Source organism: Hyla sarda, chromosome 10 (assembly GCF_029499605.1).
Source record: "Hyla sarda isolate aHylSar1 chromosome 10, aHylSar1.hap1, whole genome shotgun sequence".
Classification (NCBI taxonomy): domain Eukaryota; kingdom Metazoa; phylum Chordata; class Amphibia; order Anura; family Hylidae; genus Hyla; species Hyla sarda.
This window is the reverse complement of record NC_079198.1, coordinates 104,965,082-104,987,367: the sequence shown is the minus strand read 5'-3', so window position 1 is coordinate 104,987,367 and position 22,286 is coordinate 104,965,082. Positions and strand designations below refer to the sequence as shown.

General features: G+C 43.3%; 1 protein-coding gene across 1 annotated transcript in view; it reads left to right on the top strand.

The window, feature by feature from the left end:
• The window catches only part of VWA1 (von Willebrand factor A domain containing 1), a 106,149-nt gene that overhangs the window by 77,683 nt on the left and 6,180 nt on the right, over window positions 1–22,286 (top strand). The window contains exons 3-11 of the mRNA XM_056544275.1: window positions 8,367–8,645; window positions 9,103–9,378; window positions 10,653–10,928; window positions 11,638–11,910; window positions 12,624–12,899; window positions 14,029–14,295; window positions 16,264–16,539; window positions 18,936–19,211; window positions 20,375–20,647. Of these exons, the coding sequence (XP_056400250.1) occupies window positions 8,367–8,645; window positions 9,103–9,378; window positions 10,653–10,928; window positions 11,638–11,910; window positions 12,624–12,899; window positions 14,029–14,295; window positions 16,264–16,539; window positions 18,936–19,211; window positions 20,375–20,647 (2,472 nt within the window). The remainder of the gene's footprint in view (window positions 1–8,366; window positions 8,646–9,102; window positions 9,379–10,652; window positions 10,929–11,637; window positions 11,911–12,623; window positions 12,900–14,028; window positions 14,296–16,263; window positions 16,540–18,935; window positions 19,212–20,374; window positions 20,648–22,286) is intronic.

The window sequence follows — 22,286 nt, the reverse complement described above, 5'->3', positions numbered from 1 at the left end:
ACCACCTTAAAATTTGGGATAGTGAATAAGTTACTTCTAATCCTTAGAAATACTTGATATATACAGTATATATAGCTTTGGGGGTTACAGTTGACGCATCAGCTGCTCTTGGTCCACTGATGTCCTGGCAGTCCATTGCTTGCGACCATCTTGAATCTCAGGGCTCTTTTACATGGCCTGACCCCGCACAGTAAATGAGCACCAATCTCATAGATCGGAACCCCATTTCTAAACCTTTTCATAGCTTGAGTGTTGGGCAAGGAGGGTAAAATGACCCAGTCAATCTACAAACGAGCTGAATGCTGTCCCAATTACACAGAATCTACACAGGGTCTTCAGTATAAAGTGTATAGAAGTGTAGTATTCTTAATATATCGCTTTATGCATGTTGGTATAATTTTAGCACTGGATAGATATGCCGGTAGTTATTTGCGTGACTCTACTACTTGAGCCCTGTACAGAAATGATTTTTGCAGAATATTGTGCTGCAGTATTGTTGTTTAAGCAATTTTATGGAGGTGTTTTTGGCTGATTCTTAGCACTGATATTTAGGTACTATTTCATAGGTGCTGTTTATTATGGTCATTTGTATACCCTATGACAGTACACTATATGAGGGGGCGGGGTACAATACAAGGCACTATCCACATACAGTCAGCCCTGGATATATCCCCTTTACACTGTCTGATCCCGTCCCAATTGCCAACATTCAGCAAAATTAGGGCCCTGTGCAGTCAGATTGGACTTTACTGCAGTGAAAACATAATTGCTTTCTTATGGAATCACGGATAAGAATTAGGCCCAATCCTTAGGGTATGTTCACACGCCGCAATGTCTGCCCGGAAAACATTCCACCCGAAAGTTCCCCCGTGTGCATGGTGCAGCATAATCCTTTTGAAAATAATGAGAGTCTGTTGCAAAAAAATTTCCAAACAGAATTTTTCTGCCGTATCCTGCTTGGAAATTCTGCTACAGAAAATATGTGCCGAAGTTTGGATTTATTGTGGCTTTTATACTGTGTTGAGTGATTTGCTCATAACAACCAATCACAGCTTTCATTTTACCAGAGATTGACAAGATATTAAAGCTGAGCAGTGATTGGTAACTATGGGCAGATCTCTCCAGTGTTTTTCACAGACAGATAATAAATCTGGGCCATTGTGCTTGAAGGGAATCTATTACCAGGTTAGGGCTTCCTCATCTGCTGATATGAGCGAATAGGGGACATTACAATTATTATCATGGTACTTTTATTATCTGTCGTTCTCCCCAATCGACCATTAATCAGTAAAACTAATTTTTTATAAATTTGCAAATTGGTGTGTTGTTGCACTAGGGGTATTACTATACACCTGTGTACGCCAATGTGCCAGCTCCTGTAAGAACACCTCGGAATGAACATAGGCGTCCCCAGTGCCCTTTGTTTGGAGTCAGGAAGGTAGGTAGCCAGGTAGGTAGCTAGCTAGGGAAGTAAATAGGTAGGTAGGTAGCCAGGTAGGTAAGTAGGTGGCTATGTAGGTAGGTAGATAGCTATGTAGGTAGCCAGGGAGTTAGCTAAGTAGGTAGCCAAATAAATAGGAAGGTAGTTATATAGGAAGTCAGGTGGATATAGGTAGATATATAGGTAGGTAGGTAGCTATGTAAGTAGCCAGATAGTTAGCTATGTAGGCATGAAGCCAAGTAGGTAGCCAGGAAGCTAGCCAGGCAGGTAGGTAACTATGTAGGTAGCCAGGTAGGTAAGTAGGTAGGTAGGTAGATATATAGGTAGGCATGTAACTATGTAGGTAAGTAAGTAGTGGAGTAGCCAAGTAAGTAACCATGAAGGTATCTGTATGTGCTTGTGCATACAACTGAAGGCAGCACTCGCTTGTCCGGGGATCAGAGACAAGTGTCCTGGATCTCCATTAGCAAGCGTGCATCTATGCTGGATGGGCCACCCCTCTGCCTTGGGCTATCCGGCAGTGGCGGACCTACCCTTTGGTGGCCTGTGCCCCCAACCCAATTTGTGTGCCCGCGGCAGGTGTCGGATTCCCCAAAGTGTAGTAATACCACTGCGCATGAATACTCCACAGTGTTTTACAAGGCCTTCACTCACGGCTGCAAGCGCGAGACTTCATTGCAGCCGATAGATTCCCTTGTAAAAACATCCATGGACTAACTGCAGATTTTGACTTCCCCATTGATGTTAGTGGGAAAATTCACAATAAATCCATAGCAAATCTGCAACATAAATTGATCAGCGGCACCATCAGTGTAAGGTGTTGGCCCATTTACAGCTGTATGTGTATGGCCTTAGTTTTGTGGGGTCGGGTTATGTTTTTACTATGATTTTTCCTCCTTATCTATTTCTATGTTTAAGAGCCTCAGAGGTGTCAGATCTTAACTACGCAGCAATTTTATCTTTAGAACCGGCGCACAGACACGCCTGTGGTTACCTGATACCTGATATTTATAACATTGCCTTACGGTGAGACGTCATGATCCAGCTAAATACAGACACTCCTGAGTCACCACAGACCAGTGTTATCCAACCAGGGCACTTCAGCTGTTGCAAAACTACAACTCCCAGCATGCCCAGACAGCTTAAAGCTGTCTGGGCATGCTGGGAATTGTAGTTTTGCAACAGTCAGAGGCAACTACCAACATCTACTGGGTTTTGCTGTATAACCCACCATGTTTAATCAAAGCAAAATGACTCAGTGACTAAGGAGCTAGGTGGTGACCAATATGGCTGCACTTCCTGATGTCACTTTTTGGGTCTGTTCACACAACATCAGGGGCAGAAGTCCAAACCTATCCTTGTATCTCTTGCCAAGGGTTTGCGGCCTGTATGTTGCAGATTACCGCCATGCATTGGGACTTATCCCTGTTAAGGCTATGAGATGCGGATCACCATAAATGTTGTGTCTGGGAACTGACAGGACACTTCCTATTACACAGATTTCAGAAAAATTTGCACTGTGGGATTGATGTGGTTCTGTGTAGTTTTCACGTAGGTTCTAACGCTGTGTAAATGAGGTCAGATAACTTGGGCTGGTTTCATGCAGACGCAATGCGGCCAAATTTTTGTGTCCATATTATCGGCGCAAGTCCCAGGACTGACGGCCATTTGTATTACAGCCGCAAAATGTGGCTGTAGAACGACCATGTGTGGGGCTCCTGAGGCCATGTTCACATGACAGAATTTGAACGGAATTTAATGGTATTTGGCTGCACTGTGCACACGGTTGAATTTGTGCGGCAGATTTTTCTGGCGTGGAAATCACGCTTCCGGCATCCACAAAAACATTGAATGGTTCTATGAATGCGCCGCATTTCCCAGCAATTCTAGCGCCGACAAATCAAGCAAATGTGCAGAATGTCCTCCTGTATTTTGTCGAGTGGACATTTTGCCCCTTTTTGGCCGTGTGAACATGACCTTATACTGCATACTCTTTGCACTCTGCTATTATTTTTCCCCATTTTCTTAGGCTCAGTTCACACCTATCAGTACCGTATACAAAATCTCTTGACATACAGCGGTCCCTCAAGTTACAATATTAATCGGTTCCCGGGCATCCATTGTATGTTGAAACCATTGTATGTTGAGAACATAACTCTATGGAAACCTTGTAATTGGTCCTGAAGACAAAGGAAAAAGTGAGGATTAAAGAAATGCCCATTCTGATTGGTCGGTTCTTCCAGCCATTGACAGGTTTCACAGACCTGGACTGTCCGTAGCATTGTATGTTGAAACTATTGTAAGTTGAGGGAACACTGTGTGTGTATGTGTGTGTGTATATATATATATATATATATATATATATATATATATATATATACATACACACACACACACACACACACACATGCATGGGCCACTTTATGAGGTACAATTGCTTGTTAATACAAAAAGCTAAGAGGCCTATGATGTATAATATATCAAGAGTATTGTCTATAATAATAATTTTATTTATACAGCGCCTACAGATTCCGCAGCGCTCTATGTCACCAGGGTCTTCCCCACCAGGGTGCCTCCAGTTGTTGCAAAACTAGAACTTCCAGCATGGCTGAACAGTCTGGGCCCGGGCATGCTGGGAGTTGTAGTTTTAAAGCAGCTGGAGCCACCCTGGCTGAGAAACACCGGTGTATGGGGAAGATTTATCAAAACCTATGTAGAGGAAAAGTGGTGCAGTTGCCCATAGCAACTAATCAAATCGCTTCTTTAATTTTTAAAGAGGCCTGTGAAAAATAAAAGATGCGATCTGATTGGTTGTTATGGGCAACTGGGTCACTTTTCCTCTGCACAGGTTTTGGTAAATCTTCCCCATTTGTAAGAACTCTCAGTTATGACATCGTAGGAGGATTTAGAATTGAGGCAATGCTGCCATCTTGTGTCCATTTTTAAGTACTGCAGCTACAGAATAGGGATTTGTACTAATCATGAAGAAATGTTCATATTAATGTTTGTAAGATATTTTTACATATATCTCCATTTTATATCTATATCTATCTATGAATCATCTGCTATCTATCTACAGCAAAAGAATCTCACTGCAGCTCACAGTCCATAGTAAAGTGCAAAAAAGTTAATTTATTCCATGATAAAAAAAAAAACAAAAAAAAAAAAACAAGTGTTTCCAAAAAAGCAGCGACATTTCAACCAGCTCACCCGGCCCTTATCAAGCAGTGCCCAAATGTGATCAAGTCATACATATATAGGGGAACCAATCAAGTACCAACTGTGGACAAATCAAGCATTATACATACATAAATGTTACGCCGAGCGCTCCGGGTCCCTGCTCCTCCCCGGAGCGCTCGCAGCGTTCCTCTCTCTGCAGCGCCCCGGTCAGACCCGCTGACCGGGAGCGCTGCACTGACATTGCCGGCAGGGATGCGATTCGCATAGCGGGACGCGCCCGCTCGCGAATCGCATCCCAAGTCACTTACCTGTCCCGGCCCCCGGCTGTCATGTCCTGGCGCGCGCGACTCCGCTCCTTAGGGCGCATGCGCGCCAGCTCTCTAAGATTTAAAGGGCCAGTGCACCAATGATTGGTGCCTGGCCCAATTAGCCTAATTAGCTTCCACCTGCTCCCTGGCTATATCTGATCACTTCCCCTGCACTCCCTTGCCGGATCTTGTTGCCTTGTGCCAGTGTAAGCGTTTAGTGTTGTCCAAAGCCTGTGTTTCCAGACCTTCTGCTATTGCTATTGACTACGAACCTTGCCGCCTGCCCCGACCTTCTGCTACGTCTGACCTTGCCTCTGCCTAGTCCTTCTGTCCCATGCCTTCTCAGCAGTCAGCGAGGTTGAGCCGTTGCCAGTGGATACGACCTGGTTGCTACCGCCGTAGCAAGACCATCCCGCTTTGCGGCGGGCTCTGGTGAAAACCAGTAGCAACTTAGAACCGGTCCACCGACACGGTCCACGCCAATCCCTCGCTGACACAGAGGATCCACAACCAGCTAGCCAAATCGTGACAATAAACTTACTTAAAGTGCATACAGTTCATCCCATTATAGTACAGTGTTATATTGTTGCCATAATAAAGTGTTCTAGTGCGTAATCAAAGTGCATAAATCGTAAAAGTTGACGGCCGATATATCATATATGATATACAGAAAATACAGGAAAGGAGCACTCCAAGTGAAAAAGTGCATGGGTGCCTACTGTGTCAGGTCCAGGTTAGGGACCCCCTTTAGCTACTAAATCCAAAAAGAACAGTGGCATACCAAGTGTACAAAAATAAAAGATGTTTATTCAAAATGTGTAAGTTGACTTTTCGTCTGGCTCACCCAGCCATTTTCCAAATGGGTGAGCCAGCCGAAACGTCCCCTTACACGTTTTGAACAAACACCTTTTCTTTTGTACACTTGGTGTGCCACTGTTCTTTTTGGATTCTTATATATAATATACACACGTGACTGATAACATTTATAATAAAGGGGAGGGGATTAAGAAAACACTCACCAGATGTATGTATATAGAAAACATGGCCATGTTAGTGTGGGGTATGATCTACTGCGCATGCGTGCCCTCAGTGCGGCATTATGTGTGACAGGAGACGTATTAGCCAATCGGCTGATTTGTGTATTGGTTGCCATACGTGCAACCCGTGCACATCTTACATCGTGCGCACAGAGCCGCCACTCTGCGCCGGCGCTCTGTGCAAACACACTACCTTAGTGGACATATTGGATGAGGGCAAATGATAGGTAAGTACATACAAAGGAAAACCAAAAATAAACGGCAAAAGAACAGAAAACTAAATTATCAAAAATATTTGCAAAGAAATGAAATAATGAAAAAGTTAATAAAATAATGCACTCCTTAAAAGGACCCAGAATATATCTTGGTCATATATCAATGTTGTCAGACCTTTTTGTGGCATCATAGGGACAAGGCTGTCCCCCAGAAACATGTTAGTGTCCCTAAGGAGAAACCTCCTCGGGGTGTGTAGGGTACACCAACCATCTTAGATGGCTGGATGTATTCCCCCGCTCACCAGTCCAGCCACTAGACCCTCACGGTCATACAAGGAACATGTCCAATTGTTAAAATAAAATAAAAACAAAATTTAAAAAAATGAAAGAAAAGGAAAAAAATAAAAAATGCAAAAAATGAAAGAAAAATTACAAAAATAAAAAATTAAGAATAAAAAAAGAAATGTTTTTTTTAAAAGTGAAAAAAAATTAAGAAAATGAAAAGATGAAATACAGCAGGGGGTGCGGGTGCTCGTGCAGGGGAGGAGACCTGGGCTGTTTTCTCCTCCCCTGCACAAGCACCTGCACCTCCTGCTGTATCCTGCTGATCTAGCTGTACACCACGCGATCAAGTTTTAATAAAGAACGACGCAGATGAACAGCATTACTTGTGTGGTGAGTGCGTTCTTATATTCCTTGACTTGGATTTGCATAGGACTCTGTACCTGATGGAATAGCACCCCACATTTGAGAAGCGGTTTCAGATGGCTCCTAGTGAGTGTGTTTTGGCTAGCAGTGCCTAGTGAACTCCCTTTTCATACTCACGTGAGATCATACTATGCTATTATCACTATGTCACCTGTCACAAATATGCACAATCATGTATCAAGCAATAACAATATATTTCAAAAACTTTATTGTATACATTTTAAATAAACATATATCAAAATGACATCTAAAAGCATCTAGTGAGTATCCATGATATGTTCCACCTCCATGTTTCTGTGAAAAAGCAAAAGATACAGTATAATTAGTGTTGATCATCTGTGCATAAAATGATAACACTGAAGTAAATGCATAGAATTCCAAAGATATCATCATCTAGCAATGAACAATCCTGTTGGAGGTCTTAAACCCAACATTGAGGCCTTGAGGTCTGTACGTGTCTAGTGTAAACATCCACTTAAGTTCACATTTCTTCAGTAGTGCCTGTCTGTCGCCTCCTCTTTTTAAAGGGGGATATGGTCTATGATCAAGAACCTCAGATCCCTTTCCGAGTGTCCAAGCTCCGTAAAGTGCTTGGACACAGGAAGGTCCCATTTTTTCATAGCAGCAAGAAGAGAAAGAGGAAATGGCGGCACTGGTGTATGTACAGCTGCACTCAAATGCTCCGGGGTATAGTAGGAAGGTACATTCCGTGGAATAAATGCATAAATCGGGGTGCTCAATCCAGTAGTAGCAAAGCAATATGGATGTATATTGCAGAAGAAATGTTGGAGGCACTCACCGTTACGGTAAAATACTGTACTTTATTCCAAAGGAAAGCAAACAAAAAGCAGGTACAAACACATGGGATGCCAAAAGGAGGTGATAGCTATTTCGCGCAGGTAGCGCTTCTTCAGACCACGAAGTGTCTTTGTGGATTTGGTTGTGCTGCTTTCTACATTTTTTATCTATCTATCTCCTATTCAAATCTATTTATCTAATATTTATATCTATCTTTCTTTCTCCTATTTTTATCTATCTTTATCCTATTTAAATCTATTTATCTCCCATTTATGTCTTTCTTTCTATCTCCTTTTTTATCTACCTATCTATCTCTTAATCAATCTATCTATCTCTCATAGCTATCTATCTATCTATCTCATATCTATCTATCTATCTCATATCTATGTATCTATCTCATACCTATCTATCTCATATCTAACTCTATCTAATATCTATCTATCTCAGCTCTATCTCAGCTCTATCTATCTCATATCTATCTATCAATCTCATATCTATCTATCTCATATCCATGTATCTCATATCCATCTATCTATCTATCTCATATCTATCTCTCATATCTATCTATCTATCTCTCATATCTATCTATATATCTCATATCTATCTCATATCCATCCATCTATCTCATATCTATCTATCTATCTATCTATCTATTTATCTAGTTATCTATTTATTTCAGAACTGATTCAAGCAAAGAGACTTCATGCACAGAATATAACAACAAGCAGCTTCCAGCTAACATGGCCAAGATTATTATCCAAAGATACAGGACATTATGTATTGGAATATGCACCAGTTGCTGATTTGGGGAAGAAGTTACAGCACAATCTTCACGGCGATCAAACACGTTTAGAAATTACAGGATTAACTGCAGATACCACGTACGCAGTCACACTGTACCCGGAGTCGAATATTGAATATTTGCAGCCTCAAACCATACAGGTCTCTACTCTTCAAGGTAAAATTATTTTAAGGATTCAGACATGCTCAAAATGGTCATGGCCATGGTCTACATCAGTGGTCTCCAAACTGTGGCCCTTAAGATGTTGAAAAATTACAGCTCCCAACGGCTGTATGGGCATGCTGGGAGATGTAGTTTTACAACATCTGGAGGGCTGCAGTTTGAAGAACATTGGTCTAGATCAGTGTTTCCCAACCAGGGTGCCTCCAGCTGTTGCAAAACTACAACTCCCAGCATGCCCGGACAGCCTTCGGCTGTCCGGGCATGCTGGGAGTTGTAGTTTTGCAACAGCTGGAGGCACTCTGGTTGGGAAACACTCATCTACATGGTTAGACAAAGTCTGCCAGAGCAGGACATGCTCTTCTCTGGCTCTTCTTTGACCCCCCCCCCCCCCCCCCTCTTTATTTCCCATTGAATTTACTAGATTTCTAACCAGAAGATGTTTCTATTTCAGAGGCGAGAGAAGAAAGGAATCTGGAGGCCCTGGATATAACAACCACAAGTTTCTCATTGACCTGGTCAAGGTTATCTGGAGATACAGGGACGTATGTTGTGGAGTATTCACCGCTGTCTGACCCAAGAAAAAAGTTACAGAAGACCATGTCGGTGGAGGAGACTACTATGGTCCTTAGTACTTTAACCCCAAATACCACCTACCAGGTCACACTCATACCTGATTCCAACAACCCGAATATTCAGCCTGAAACAATCCAAGTGTCCACGCTCCCAGGTATTCCGTGTGCACCACTGTCCTTTATTCTGTCAATTTTTTCTCCATTTTAGAATAGAAAACCAAAGCTAGCTTCTTCTAAAAACAGTATACGAAAAGACAGCAGCACTCCCATGAAGTGGAAAAAAGTTTTGGTCTTACACTGATGTGGAAAAAAAGACCAAAACTTTTTATCACTTCATGGGAGTGCTGCTGTCATTTCGTATACTGTGAAACTGAGATATCCATAACCAAGATCCAGCACAGCCTGCAGCCGTTTACCTTATCATATGGGAGTGCTGCTGTTATTTCGTATACTGTGAAACTGAGATATCCATAACCAAGATCCAGCATAGCCTGCAGCCGTTTACCTTATCATATGGGAGTGCTGCTCTCATTTTGTATACAGTGACCCCCCCAACCTACGATGGCCCCGACATATGATCAAATCGACATACGATGGCCTCTCAGAGGCCATCGCATGTTGATGTCAGCATCGACATACGATGCTTTTTTATGTCAGGGCCATCGCATTAAGTGCTATCCGGCAGCGCCAAATGCTTAAGCTGCTGCCGGATAGCAGCTTAATGTTCTCCGTGTGGTGCGGTAAGTATTACTTACCCCTCCACGATGCTCCGGGGTGCCCTCCGGGTCCAGCGCTGGTCTTCCGGTGTCTTCTCGGCCCTCTCCGATGACGTCAATACGCTGCTGCGCACGTCATCCAATAAGAATGGCGTACGCAGCGACGTAATGACGTCGCTACGCAGGCCCAGTAAGGCCTTGCGGAAGAAAGCAGAGGACCGGAGAAGACAGAAGAGGACCGGAGAAGACAGAAGAGGACCGGAGAAGACAGCGGAGGACCGGAGAAGACCAGGAGAGCCCAGCGGAGGCCGGGGTCACCATCGGGAGCGGCGGGGACAGGTGAGTACAGCTTCCTATACTTTACATTGCACGAATCCCTCAACATACGATGGATTCGACAAACGATGGCTCGTTTGGAACGAATTACCATCTTATGTTGAGGGACCACTGTACTGTGAAACTGAGATATCCATAACCAAGATCCAGCACAGCCTGCAGCCGTTTACCTTATCATATGGGAGTGCTGCTTTCTTTGGAATTCTTCTAAAAACAGCTTAAAGGGGTACTCCGCCCCTAGACATCTTATCCCCTATCCTTTTGGGGGGGGGGGGGTAAAGTATAAATGATATGTTAATTCCACTGATTGTTTTGCTAATCTGCTCTATTATAATCCATAATATTGATCTTTCTATTTTTTTTATATTGTTCTACAGATTACATCCAAGCAAGAAATCTACAGATTCTAGATATTACATCCACTAGTTTTAATGCCACCTGGTCCAAGTTAATAGGTGATACAGGACGCTACTTTTTGGATTATTCTTTACTATTTTATCCAAGGAGAAAGACAAGAAAGACATTGTATGGAGAGCAGACCAGTGTGGTGGTCAGTGGTTTAACACCAAACACGACCTACCAGGTCACATTTATTCCTGAATCCAAACTGGAGGCTCCACAATCCCAGACTCTCTCAGTCTCCACACTACCAGGTAGGATGTCTGTTTCCATCGTTACAAATAAGAGTCTATTAATAGAGTACCCAGCACCTAATGACAAAGAATGTCCTGCCATGAGTGACCCCTTGTTCCCACCGTATGGAAAAGCATTGGACTAGTTTAAACAACCCTTGTATTAGCGCATTTCGAGTTAAAGGGGTACTCCAGTGGAAATCAACTGGTGCCAGGAAGTTAAACAGATCTGTAAATTACTTCTATTTCAAAATATTAATCCTTCCAGTACTTATCAGCTGCTGTATACTACAGAGGAAGTTGTGTAGTTCTTTCCAGTCTGACTACAGTGCTCTCTGCTGACACCTCTGTCCATGTCAGGAGCAGAAGCATATCCTTATAGCTAACCTCTCCTGCTCTGAACAGTTCCTGACATGGACAGAGATGTCAGCAAAGAGCACTGTGGTCAGACAGAAAAGACATTCAAAAAGAAAAGAACTTCTAGTGTAGCATACAGCAGTTGAAAAGTACTGGAAGGATTAAGATTTTTAAATAGAAGTAATTTACAAATCTGTTTAACTTTCTGGCATCAATTGATTTAAAAAAATATTTTCCACCAGAGTACCCCTTTAACGCATGGGGGTCCTCCTCCCTTTGTTAGCTACAGAGCTGCTCTCTGCTCATTCTAGAACCGGCATCAATGGAGGTCTACAACTTTTGCATAAGTTTTTTTTTTGTTTTTTTTATACAGACATGATTCAAGCAAGAAATCTACAAGTCCACGACATCACCTCAAGGAGTCTTCATTTAACCTGGTCCAGAATAGAAGGAGATACGGGATATTATAGAGTGCACTATGCATTAGCTTCCCAACCAGATGTCAAATCTGAAATGTCCTTGTATGGTGAGAGCCGTGCAGCCATTGGAAACCTAAGACCAAACACCACCTATCAGATCACCTTGATTCCACAATCCAACCTGCAGTACATCCACCTGCAGACGATAGAGATCACTACTCTCCCAGGTAAGACGCCATGTTCTGCCATATATCCCACCCATCATGGTATTTGTAGGATTGTCCCACAAAATGCTACTACAGTCGCATGGGCTTATGAAAAAATGGGCATTGAAATATTGGGAGATATGTGTAACTTTGGTTTTATTTAAGTACCCACCATTACCTTGGCTAAGCCTTTACAGAAAGTGTGCTTGGTTGTATGAAAGCAAGTAGGAAGACAATGGGGGAGATTTATCAAAACCTGTCCAGAGGAAAAGTTGCTGAGTTGCCCATAGCAACCAATCAGATCACTTCTTTCATTTTTGAAAAGGCCTCTGAAAAATGAAAGAAGCGATCTGATTGGTTTCTATAGGGAACTCAGCAACTTTTCCTCTGGACAGGTTTTGATAAATCTCCCCCATTGTCTTTAGAGATCAGGTTGTAAGGCTGTCACGCCCCCTCCCATAGACTTGCATTGAGGGGGCGTGGGCCGTGATGTCACGAGCCTCCGGTGCTGCACCTGTTGCTCTAAACAAACGCCGGGTGCAGCGGGGAGATCACGGGGTCCCCAGCAGCGGGTCCCACACTTCACCAACCTCTATGTCGACCCCTTTCTAAAAGTTTTGCTTTTTAATAGTTTATATTTGTGAGCGGAGACCTTTTACCTTTTATGTTTTGTGAGCTTTTGTGTCCTGTTTTACCTTGTGATTTATACATGATAAATTGTATCTATCATATAGAACACACACAGACAAGAAACCTGCAGGCTCGGGACATGACAAGCACTGGTTTTCTCCTAACCTGGTCCAGGCTGCATGGAGATGAAGGGCGTTATGTTTTGGAGTATGTTCCTGTTTCTGATCCAGAGATGACGCAACAGAAAATTGTGTACGGAGACGAGACCAGTGTGGTTGTGAGTGGTCTAAGACCAGAGACCACCTATCAGGTCACACTGATCCCAGAATACAGTGCAAACTATACTTTTCCTGAAGTCATCATGGTTTCTACACATTCAGGTTAGTGTTCTGTATCCAAAATAATATAAATAATATTGGATAATATAAAATTTGCCAGCTTATTTGCATACCTTTTTCCTAAGGGGATAAGATGTCTGATTGCGGGGGTCCCACCGCTGGGGACCCCCACAATCTCGGCTGCGGCACCCAAGATATCTGGTGCACGGAGCAATCAGTGCACCGTGCGGGATGACTGGCGATGTGGTGGAGACTCGTGATGTCACGGCCCCTCCCACAGACTTGCATTGAGAAGGCGTGGCCATGATGTCACGAGCGAGTCACGGCCGTAACATCAGGAGCCTCCATTGGGGAACCTGACGCTCTAATCCCCTTTGGATAGGGGATAAGATGTCTAGGGGCAGAGTTTTTAGGTTTTGCTGGTAGCTTTAATCAAGCTGCAAGACTTTTTAAAAAGAGTTGGACATTGATGTACAAGGAAGCTACCACCAACAGTTGGCACTAGAGAGGCAGTCTTCCCTCTGGAGGAAAGCTTATTTGCATACCATTTTCCCAGGGAGCATTGCCTGCTCTGCAAGACTCCCAACCCCAGCTGGTGGTTCCCACAAAGTATAACAGTATTCCTCTAAGCCTACATATTCTACCTTTTGGATAAGATTAAGTGTAGTATTTGTTATGAACGTTGGTGGTGTAGCAGACTAAAAAGGCAGAATGGAGAACATCACAGGGGTAAACTTTTTGGGTATGCAGGGGTTGGCCCAATGCCTACCGGGTAACCCGGACCGTGGAATCTGGCCATAAGGTCTCAGTAGGGTAAGAGTGAAGACCAAAAGTTTCCTGCTGAAAGGGGATACTTTTTAAAGTCGTTGGGTAGGGGAAAAGCCGCCTAAATATTATTTAAAAAAAAGAAATTTAACAAACATTGCTGTTTCTTGGGGCCTGTCACATGCTAATATGAAAAGTCCATATGAGCTTTGCACCAACATGAAATAAAGATATATATATATATATATATATATATATATATATATATATATATATATACATACATATATACAGTTTAATTTTCTTATTTCACATTTAGTGAATTGGAGTTTTACCGCCAGTCTTGTCATCTGTTATTTGAGACAGATTTTTGTGAATATTCACTACTCCATCTTTTACTCTTTAGCTCCGGTTCAGGAAAGGCATTTACAGGCCATAAATATAACAGCGAGAAGTTTTCTGCTAACCTGGTCCAGGCCTCCTGGGGACAGGGGCAGATACATTGTGGAATATTCCCCAGTATTGGATCCGAGAGGAAAATTGCAGAAGACTTTGTCTATGGACGCGAGCAGCGAGATGTTCACTAACCTAACCCCCAATACCACCTACCTGGTCTCCCTGATCCATGAATCCGGTGCCCACTATGGAACAATTCAAGTCTCTACTCTCATAGGTAAGTTTATTTAGGGTAAATTATGAGTCTCAGATTGATTTCTGGAGGCCATAGCTAATACATGATCTCACACACGGGACATTTTAAGGAACGCTTTTAAATTTTAAATTTGTTTAGTTTCACATAGGAAAAAACAGTCCTAAACTTTTGCAATAAATCCAACAGAGGAGAAATGTAAAAGAGGCACCAACCAATAACTTTTCTTCTTTAGTCCTAAAGGGGTATTTTAGGATTTTTTTTTTTATTTTGATTGTGCTATAGAGGCTGTAAAGTTAGTGTAGTTCATAATATAGTGTCTGTACTTGTGTTTGGTGGCTGGTCTCGCAACTCTTATGTAAACTTTGCCTTGGTCTTCATTTTTAGCAGCATACAAAATTAGTGTTGTCTCAGGCTTTTCCCAGGTTGCAGTGTGGCCCAAGACAGGACACCACTAATAAGGTGTTGAAAGGGAGCATGGCAGTATTTCAATGGGTGGAGCAACCACTGGGTAGGAGGAAGATCATTCTTTACAGGGATGCAGGGAATTGTAGTTTCAAGCATAGCATGCATGGAAGGGAGCCTAGCTGTAATGCAATTTGTGGGGTGACTGATGTGTGGGATGGAGAAAAGTGATTCCACTCTTACAAACAATGGATCCTGAGACTTGTAGTTGGAGGGAGGGAGCTCCAACAGGAAATAACCCTTCCACAAAAAGAAACCAGCAGCATTATGGTAGACTCAGAACACGGCCATTTAGCCCCAAGACAAGCACAGATCCTTCCTAAGCATGTCCATAAGTACTATAGTCAATTTATGTTGGATAATCCCGTTAATAACAGTGCATAGTGCATCCGCCCTGCCATCTGTGTTACTCCCTGCTTCGTTTTCACTATGCACCATTATTAAGAATAAAGAAGAAAAGTTCTGCTTTTTGGTGAGTGCCGCTTTTACAATTCTCTTCTGTTGGACTTTTGCTGTTATTTAAAGGGGTACTCCGGTGGAAAACAATTATCTTCAAATCAAATGGTGCCAGAAAGTTAAACAGATTTGTAAATTACTTCAATTAAAAAAATCTTAATCCTTCCAGTACTTATCAGCTGCTGTATGCTCCACTGGAAGTTGTGTAGTTCTTTTCAGTCTATAACTAATACTCATCTAAATGTAAATTGGAGGCTGTAGAAATCAGCAATCTAAACGCTAGTGGCCTCTTTGGGCTCCTTCTGCCTTCCTTCATTAGGGAGAGGTAGGAGGTTCCTGATGTAGGTGGTCCTCACAAGGAAGACCTTCCTACATTAACAGGCAGGGGGTCTACACAGACCAGGAGGGCCAGATAGATAGGCCACTAGATGCCTAAAGCCCTTATCTAAGGACTAGCTGACATTCTCACGCTATTGTGTTATCACTTTATTTAATTATTTGTATGTCCAATATTTTAATACATATCTAATAAAGGCTATATTTTATTATATGACCTAGTGTTTAATTTCCTATTTTTTCAGTCTTACCACAGTGCTCTCTGCTGACCCATCTGTCCATGTCAGGAACTGTCTGGAGCAGGATAGGTGTGCTATTGGGATTTGCTCCTACTTTGGACATTTCCTGACACAGACAGAGGTGTCAGCAGAGAGCACTGTGGCCAGAAAGAAAGGAACAACTCAACTTCCTCTGGAGTATGCAGCAGCTGATAAATACTTGAAGGATGAAGATTTTTTAGTAGAAGTAATTTACAAATCTGTTTAACTTTCTGGAGCCAGTTGATATGAAAAAAATAGTTTTCCACCAGACTACCCCTTTGATCTGAGCACTACCAGACAAGGAGAACGGAGGTGCAGATCAAGTGCGGTATCAGACCGTTCTATTATGTGCGAACAGTGACTGATAATGCATCCGACTGACCTTATGCCCATCCTAAACGTCCATCCTTTGCCCATCACAAATGTCATATAAATACTTTACAATGATTGTAATAGTTCTTTTCTACATTTTCAGATCCAGTTAAAGCAAGAAATCTACATGTTCAGGACAGAAAGTCTAACAGTCTCCAGCTGTCCTGGTCCAGGTTGGCTGGAGACACGGGACGATATGTGTTAGAATACGCACCAGTAATAGACTTAAGCAAGACCATACAGAACGTTTTATACAGGGGACAGACTAGTGTGATATTCCACAACCTAACCCCAGATACTGTATACCAGGTCACCTTTGTCCCTGACTCCAGGGGGCAGTATAACCAGAAGCAGAATATCACAGTTTCTACACTTCCAGGTATGTTGTATAACCTTCTGTACTAATATGCTTCACTTCCTACCTCAACATGATGATGAACATGATGTCCCCTTTTAACACCTCATATTTTAGGGCCAAATTCTGCACTGAATATTTAGTTTTTTTACTGTATCAGTTTTTTTTTGTTTTTTTTTTATACAAACCCCTATTTAAGAAAATGTACAATGAAACATCTTCGAGCCGACCGCCTAAATTTACACAAAAAAGTGAACTTCTACAAGGGTGGTCCTCTCAGAGATAAAATATTACCCAATGATAGTTAGTGTCCAGTGGCATTAGCAAGCATGTATAGCATACATATAACCACAAATTATTATAATAGAGCCATAAATGATGGCAGTCATGGTAGGCCCTCTTATTCATGGTCCCCAGCAAGTCTACTTATTTAATTCCTGGTCCATGCATAACTTCCCATCTCATTCCTGGTCCGCAGATCTAATTCCTAGTTCCCAATATGGCTCCTCATTTCATTGAGTTCCCAGCATAAATCTCCTGCTCATTTCTGGCCCCCATTATGGCCCCCCTCCCTCTGATTTCCAGTCCCTAGCATGGCTCCCTCTCTTTTTTCTGGTCCCTAGCATGGCTCCCTTTCATGGTTCCCTCTCTTATTTCTGGTCCGTAGCATGGTTCCCTCTCTTATTTCTGGTCCCTCTCATGGCTCCATCTATTATTTCTGGTCCCAACCATGGTTCCTCTCTATTTCTGGTCCCTAGCATGGTTCCTCTCTTATTTCTGGTCCCTAGCATGGTTCCTCTCTATTTCTGGTCCCTAGCATGGTTCCTCTCTTATTTCTGGTCCCTAGCATGGTTCCCTCTCTTATTTCTGGTCCCTACCATGGTTCCTCTCTTATTTCCGGTCCCAACCATGGTTCCTCTCTTATTTCTGGTCCCAACCATGGTTCCTCTCTATTTCTGGTCCCTAGTATGTTTCCCTCTCTTATTTCTGGTCCCTAGCATGGTTCCCTCTCTTATTTCTGGTCCCTAGCATGGTTTCCTCTCTTATTTCTGGTCCATAGCATGGTTCCCTCTCTTATTTCTGGTCCCTAGCATGGTTCCTCTCTTATTTCCCATTGCTAGCCAGATTGCACCCTCATTACAAGCCTCTAAAAATACTTCCCGATCACGTGTGGAAGCTTGTGATTTTCCTGCCGTACACGAGATACCTATTTATATGATTGTAAGGAAGGCTGCAGCACACCAAGATGAACGGTGAAAGAACAAGGTGTTTATTCCATCACAACAGATACTACATTTCGGTCGCCCAATGCGGCCATTTTCGCATCTGTTGTGATGGAATAAACACCTTGTTCTTTCACCGTTCATCTTGGTGTGCTGCAGCCTTCCTTGCTATCTTGTTATCCGGTGCCTGGGACCCGGCCACATTACTGCGTGCACCCACTGCAATTTATTCTAAGGTATGCTGCCCTATGTCTGCTGTCTATTTATATGATTGGCTACAAAGCTTCACACGTAGCAGACAATAAGTCTTCTTTATAAAACTCTATATACAATATACATTGACAGCCAGAGCCGGCTCTGCCAATAGGCAAAATAGGCAGCCGCCTAGAGCGCCCTCTTGATGGGGGGCACTGCTCTGCCTACTGCAATAAAGTTATCCAGCATCCAAAAGCACCTGCCGATCAAGCAAAACCCCGCCATGATACCTCCACCTCACCCATATTACAGCAGTCAGCATTTTTCAGCCTGCTGGAGGAGCGCAGCACCACCTCCAAGGCAGATAGGGGCGATGACTAAGGTCAGATCCGTCCGACATCCTGACATCGCGCACATCTCCATACATCGGGAGGAGCCAATGGGCAGGGTCAAGGGGCGGCAAAATTAGCTTTTGTCTAGGGTGGCAAAAATTCTTGCACTAGGCCTGTTGACAGCACAGAAGATTTTAAAGATTTATCTCCCCAAGCAAATTATACATTAATTGATAACCCTCTAACATTACTTAGGGAGCCTTTGCTTCATAGGCAACAACTTGTGAAAGGTCAACTTTAATGGAGAGATGTGGTTTTCCAACAATATGCATTCATAACCATAATTATTATGATAACCATAACCAAACTATATAAGGTCAGAATTGAGGGTACTGGTTCTTATTGAGATGATTCTGCCATCTAACCCCCCCCCCCCCCCCCCCAAATTTCTAAAACAGCTGGGTGAATCTTCCTTTTGGTGAATCTTCCTTTTGGTTTGGCTCATAGTCCCTAGTTATGTTTCCAGGCTCTTTTTCTGATTCAAACATTGACTTACAGGTTCTCTACCTATAGACGCCACTAGTGAGACAGATTTATTATTAATTTGGATGAAGGGTAAGCTATATCATTAATGCTAATGAGAAATAACCATGCCTGCTTACCTTTACAGAACTGAACCAGAAGAGATCTGTATATGTTCGGGATATTACAACTACAAGTTTCCAGTTGGCCTGGTCAAGGATGCCAGGAGACCAGGGACCCTATGTAGTGGAGCTTGAATTAATATCAGATCCAAGAAGGAAACTTAGGAAGACTTTGCCCCATGACCAGACAAATATCATATTTAGTCATTTAAGTCCAGAAACTAAATACAGAGCCACGGTGTTTTCTGAGGCTAATATTCAGTATGTCCCACCACAGAACATTCAGGTCTCCACTCTTGAGGGTAAGTAGCACAGCAACTTCACCAAGATAACAGCGCCACTTTTGGAATGTGCCTGGTATTTCAACGTGGCTCCATTTACTGTATGAATAAAATTGTTACGTGACATCCAAAAGTGGCAGATGAGACTAATCTGGGCCAATAAGGTTTAATGGTCATGTGCCCTTCACCAAGCACTAATGCCATGATACACTCGATTGAGTTAAATGGTTTGTCCAAGATTACATAGTAAACCTTCGGATCACCCGGACATGTGCTGTCCCCATTGGTATTCCACTGAAAGAATGAATGTGTTCAATTCTATTGGAAAGTAATATGGAATTTAATTCAGTGGAAATTCTGCAATGTGAACAGCGCAGCAGAGTACCATTGAAAGGTATGGAAGCCTGCTGCAAGCAGAAGCTTGGGGTCAGTCAAAGCAGATATTCCTCATAACCAATAGGATAAAGTCACACATAACGTATACACAGCATATTTCACTCTGCGCAAAATCCACTGCACCGTGGGAAATCCGCTGCATAGGGCGATCTATGGCAGTCCTGTGTGCGCAGGGAGGTTTAGAGATGGGGCCAGAGTGCTAATATGACTGTGACGCACCCTAGTTTGTCTACTCTTAGGAGAATTCGCCGTAGATTTCACATAGCCTGAAATACACTTATTATATACTATTATGCATAGCTCTACTCTTAAAGGGGAACTCCGCCCATAGACATCTTAGGGGATAAGATCTCTGATCTTGGGAGTCCCGCTGCTGGGACCCCCGCGATCTCTGTGCAGCACCCAGTATTTGATTAGAATGCTGGGTGCGGGCAGCGGGGTCGTGATGTCACTGCCACGCCCCCCTCAATGAAAGTCTATGGGAGGGGGCGTGGCGGCAGTCCCACCACTTCTATAGACATGCATTGAGGGGGCATGGTGTGACCGTGACGTCACGACCCCAATGCCCGCTCCAAGTGTTCGGAACAAAATGTTCCGAAAGCTGGGGGGGCAGCGGAGTACCCCTTTAATGTCAAATAAAAGAGGTAGGCCAGTTTTAAAAAGCATGGCTGCTGTTCTTCAAAAGCAGCACCACACCAATTTTAGACAGCTCCTTCCTTTAAATATTCAAGGAAATAAAGAATTTCATCAATAGGACTAATAAATCACATGTCTTGTTTATTTTACAGAACAACATTTTCCAGCCCACATCCTGATTTCTGACCCCAGTGCGCACAGTTTCCGGGTGAGTTGGGGTCCCAGTCCTGAAAGTGTTGCTGGATATTTAATTCAGTATGGACCAATTCCCAGCAATACAGTGCGAACCTTGCAGGTAGACAGCAAGGTGAATAGCACCATTCTGGAAAACTTGAAATCCAATACAACCTACCTGGTTACAGTGTCTGCCATATTAAAATCTGGTGGCGAAAAATCCTTGTCTGCCATAGCATGCACAGAACACGGTAAGTGAATGCATTGAGCACTATGAATGTATCATGAGCTCTTACAGGATGAATACTGTCTAGTAACCAGGGCTAGAAAATAGATAAATACATAAAAAATTATAGGGTATTCCATTCTGAAGAAGGTATCCTCTATTTATATGATAGGTGATAACAAGCTGATCGATGGGAGGGGGGGTGTCTGATATTTGAGACCCCCGCTGATCCAGAGAATGAGGACAAAATTGTCCCCGGAATAAATGGTGAACGCCACACACTTGGCAACTTTGGTGGCTCCAGAAAGAATCAAGGATTACTGGCAACACATGATGAGCACCAATCATTCCAGAGACTGTCCTCGATCGGTGGGGGTCCCAGCAGCCACACCGCCAGTGATCATCTTGTTATTCTCTATCCTGTGAATAGGTGATTATTTCTTAAAGGGGTACTCCGCTGCTCAATGTTTGGAACAAACTGTTCCGAACGCTGGAGCCGGCGCTGGGAGCTCGTGACGTCACGCTCCGCCCCCTCGATGCAAGTCTATGGGAGGGGGCGTGACAGCAAAGGTGCTCCATAGTGGAGTATCACTAGTACAATGAAGAGCCGGGAAGGGGGGGAGGGGGGAGCAGCCGCTTACCGCTACAGGTTGTGTACCTGCATAAACAACAATGGATAGCGAGTAGTATAGCACAATGTCCCGTCTACAGCCTTCCTGATGTAGTGGATAAAAATGGAGCGGAGCTTCGAGAAATCCCAGGAATACACTTGGCACTGACCGGGATAGAAGGATCAGGAGTCACAGCACTTCAAGTAAGCAACTTTTTTTTTTTTACCAGGATGCAACGCATTTCGCTGCGCATGTGCAGCTTCTTCAGGCATGCCAAAGGTTATAACCTAGAGGGCTTCCCTCATTTGCCATGCCTAAAGAAGCTGCACATGCGCATCGAAACGCATTGCATCCTGGTAAACAAAAATGTTACCTACTTGAAGTGCTGTGACTCCTGATCCTTCTATCCCGGTCAGTGCCAAGTGTATTCCTGTGATTTCTCGAAGCTCCACTCCATTTCTTCAGATTGGAACACACCTTTAAGTTCTGTCAACATTAGTTTTAGAAACCTTGCATTCCCTCCTCTCCCATAGAGATACATGGAGGGGGCCGCGGCGTCATGCTGCAGCCGACACTCCTCCTGTCTCCTACCCCCCTACAGGAGATCACAGGGGGTCCCAAAATTACATGTTATCATCTATCCACGGGACAGGTTATAACTGGCTAATCAATTTGATTGCTGAGACCCCCATTGATCACAAGAATGGATGCCGCTTGTCAAGCCCTTAGCTGAATATAGAAACTGGTGATCGGTTGGGGGGCTCAGCAGTCGGACTCCCACCAATCAGCTAGTTACCTTCTTTCCAGTAGACAGAGGATAACTTTTAATCTTGGAATTAATGGTCCATAATATGTATTAGGCTAGGTTGACATCAGAAAACTCAAGATGATATATTTATTCACGGACAGGCACGGGCCCCATTCATTTTAATGGCCCGAGCGTAGTCAACTAGTTCCGCACATTTTCCGAGCCTGAGTGTGGCACTTTAAAAGTGCTGCACACCACACTTCATAGTCTGAGCCAAAACTTGAAAACGCTCGAGAAATTACCCA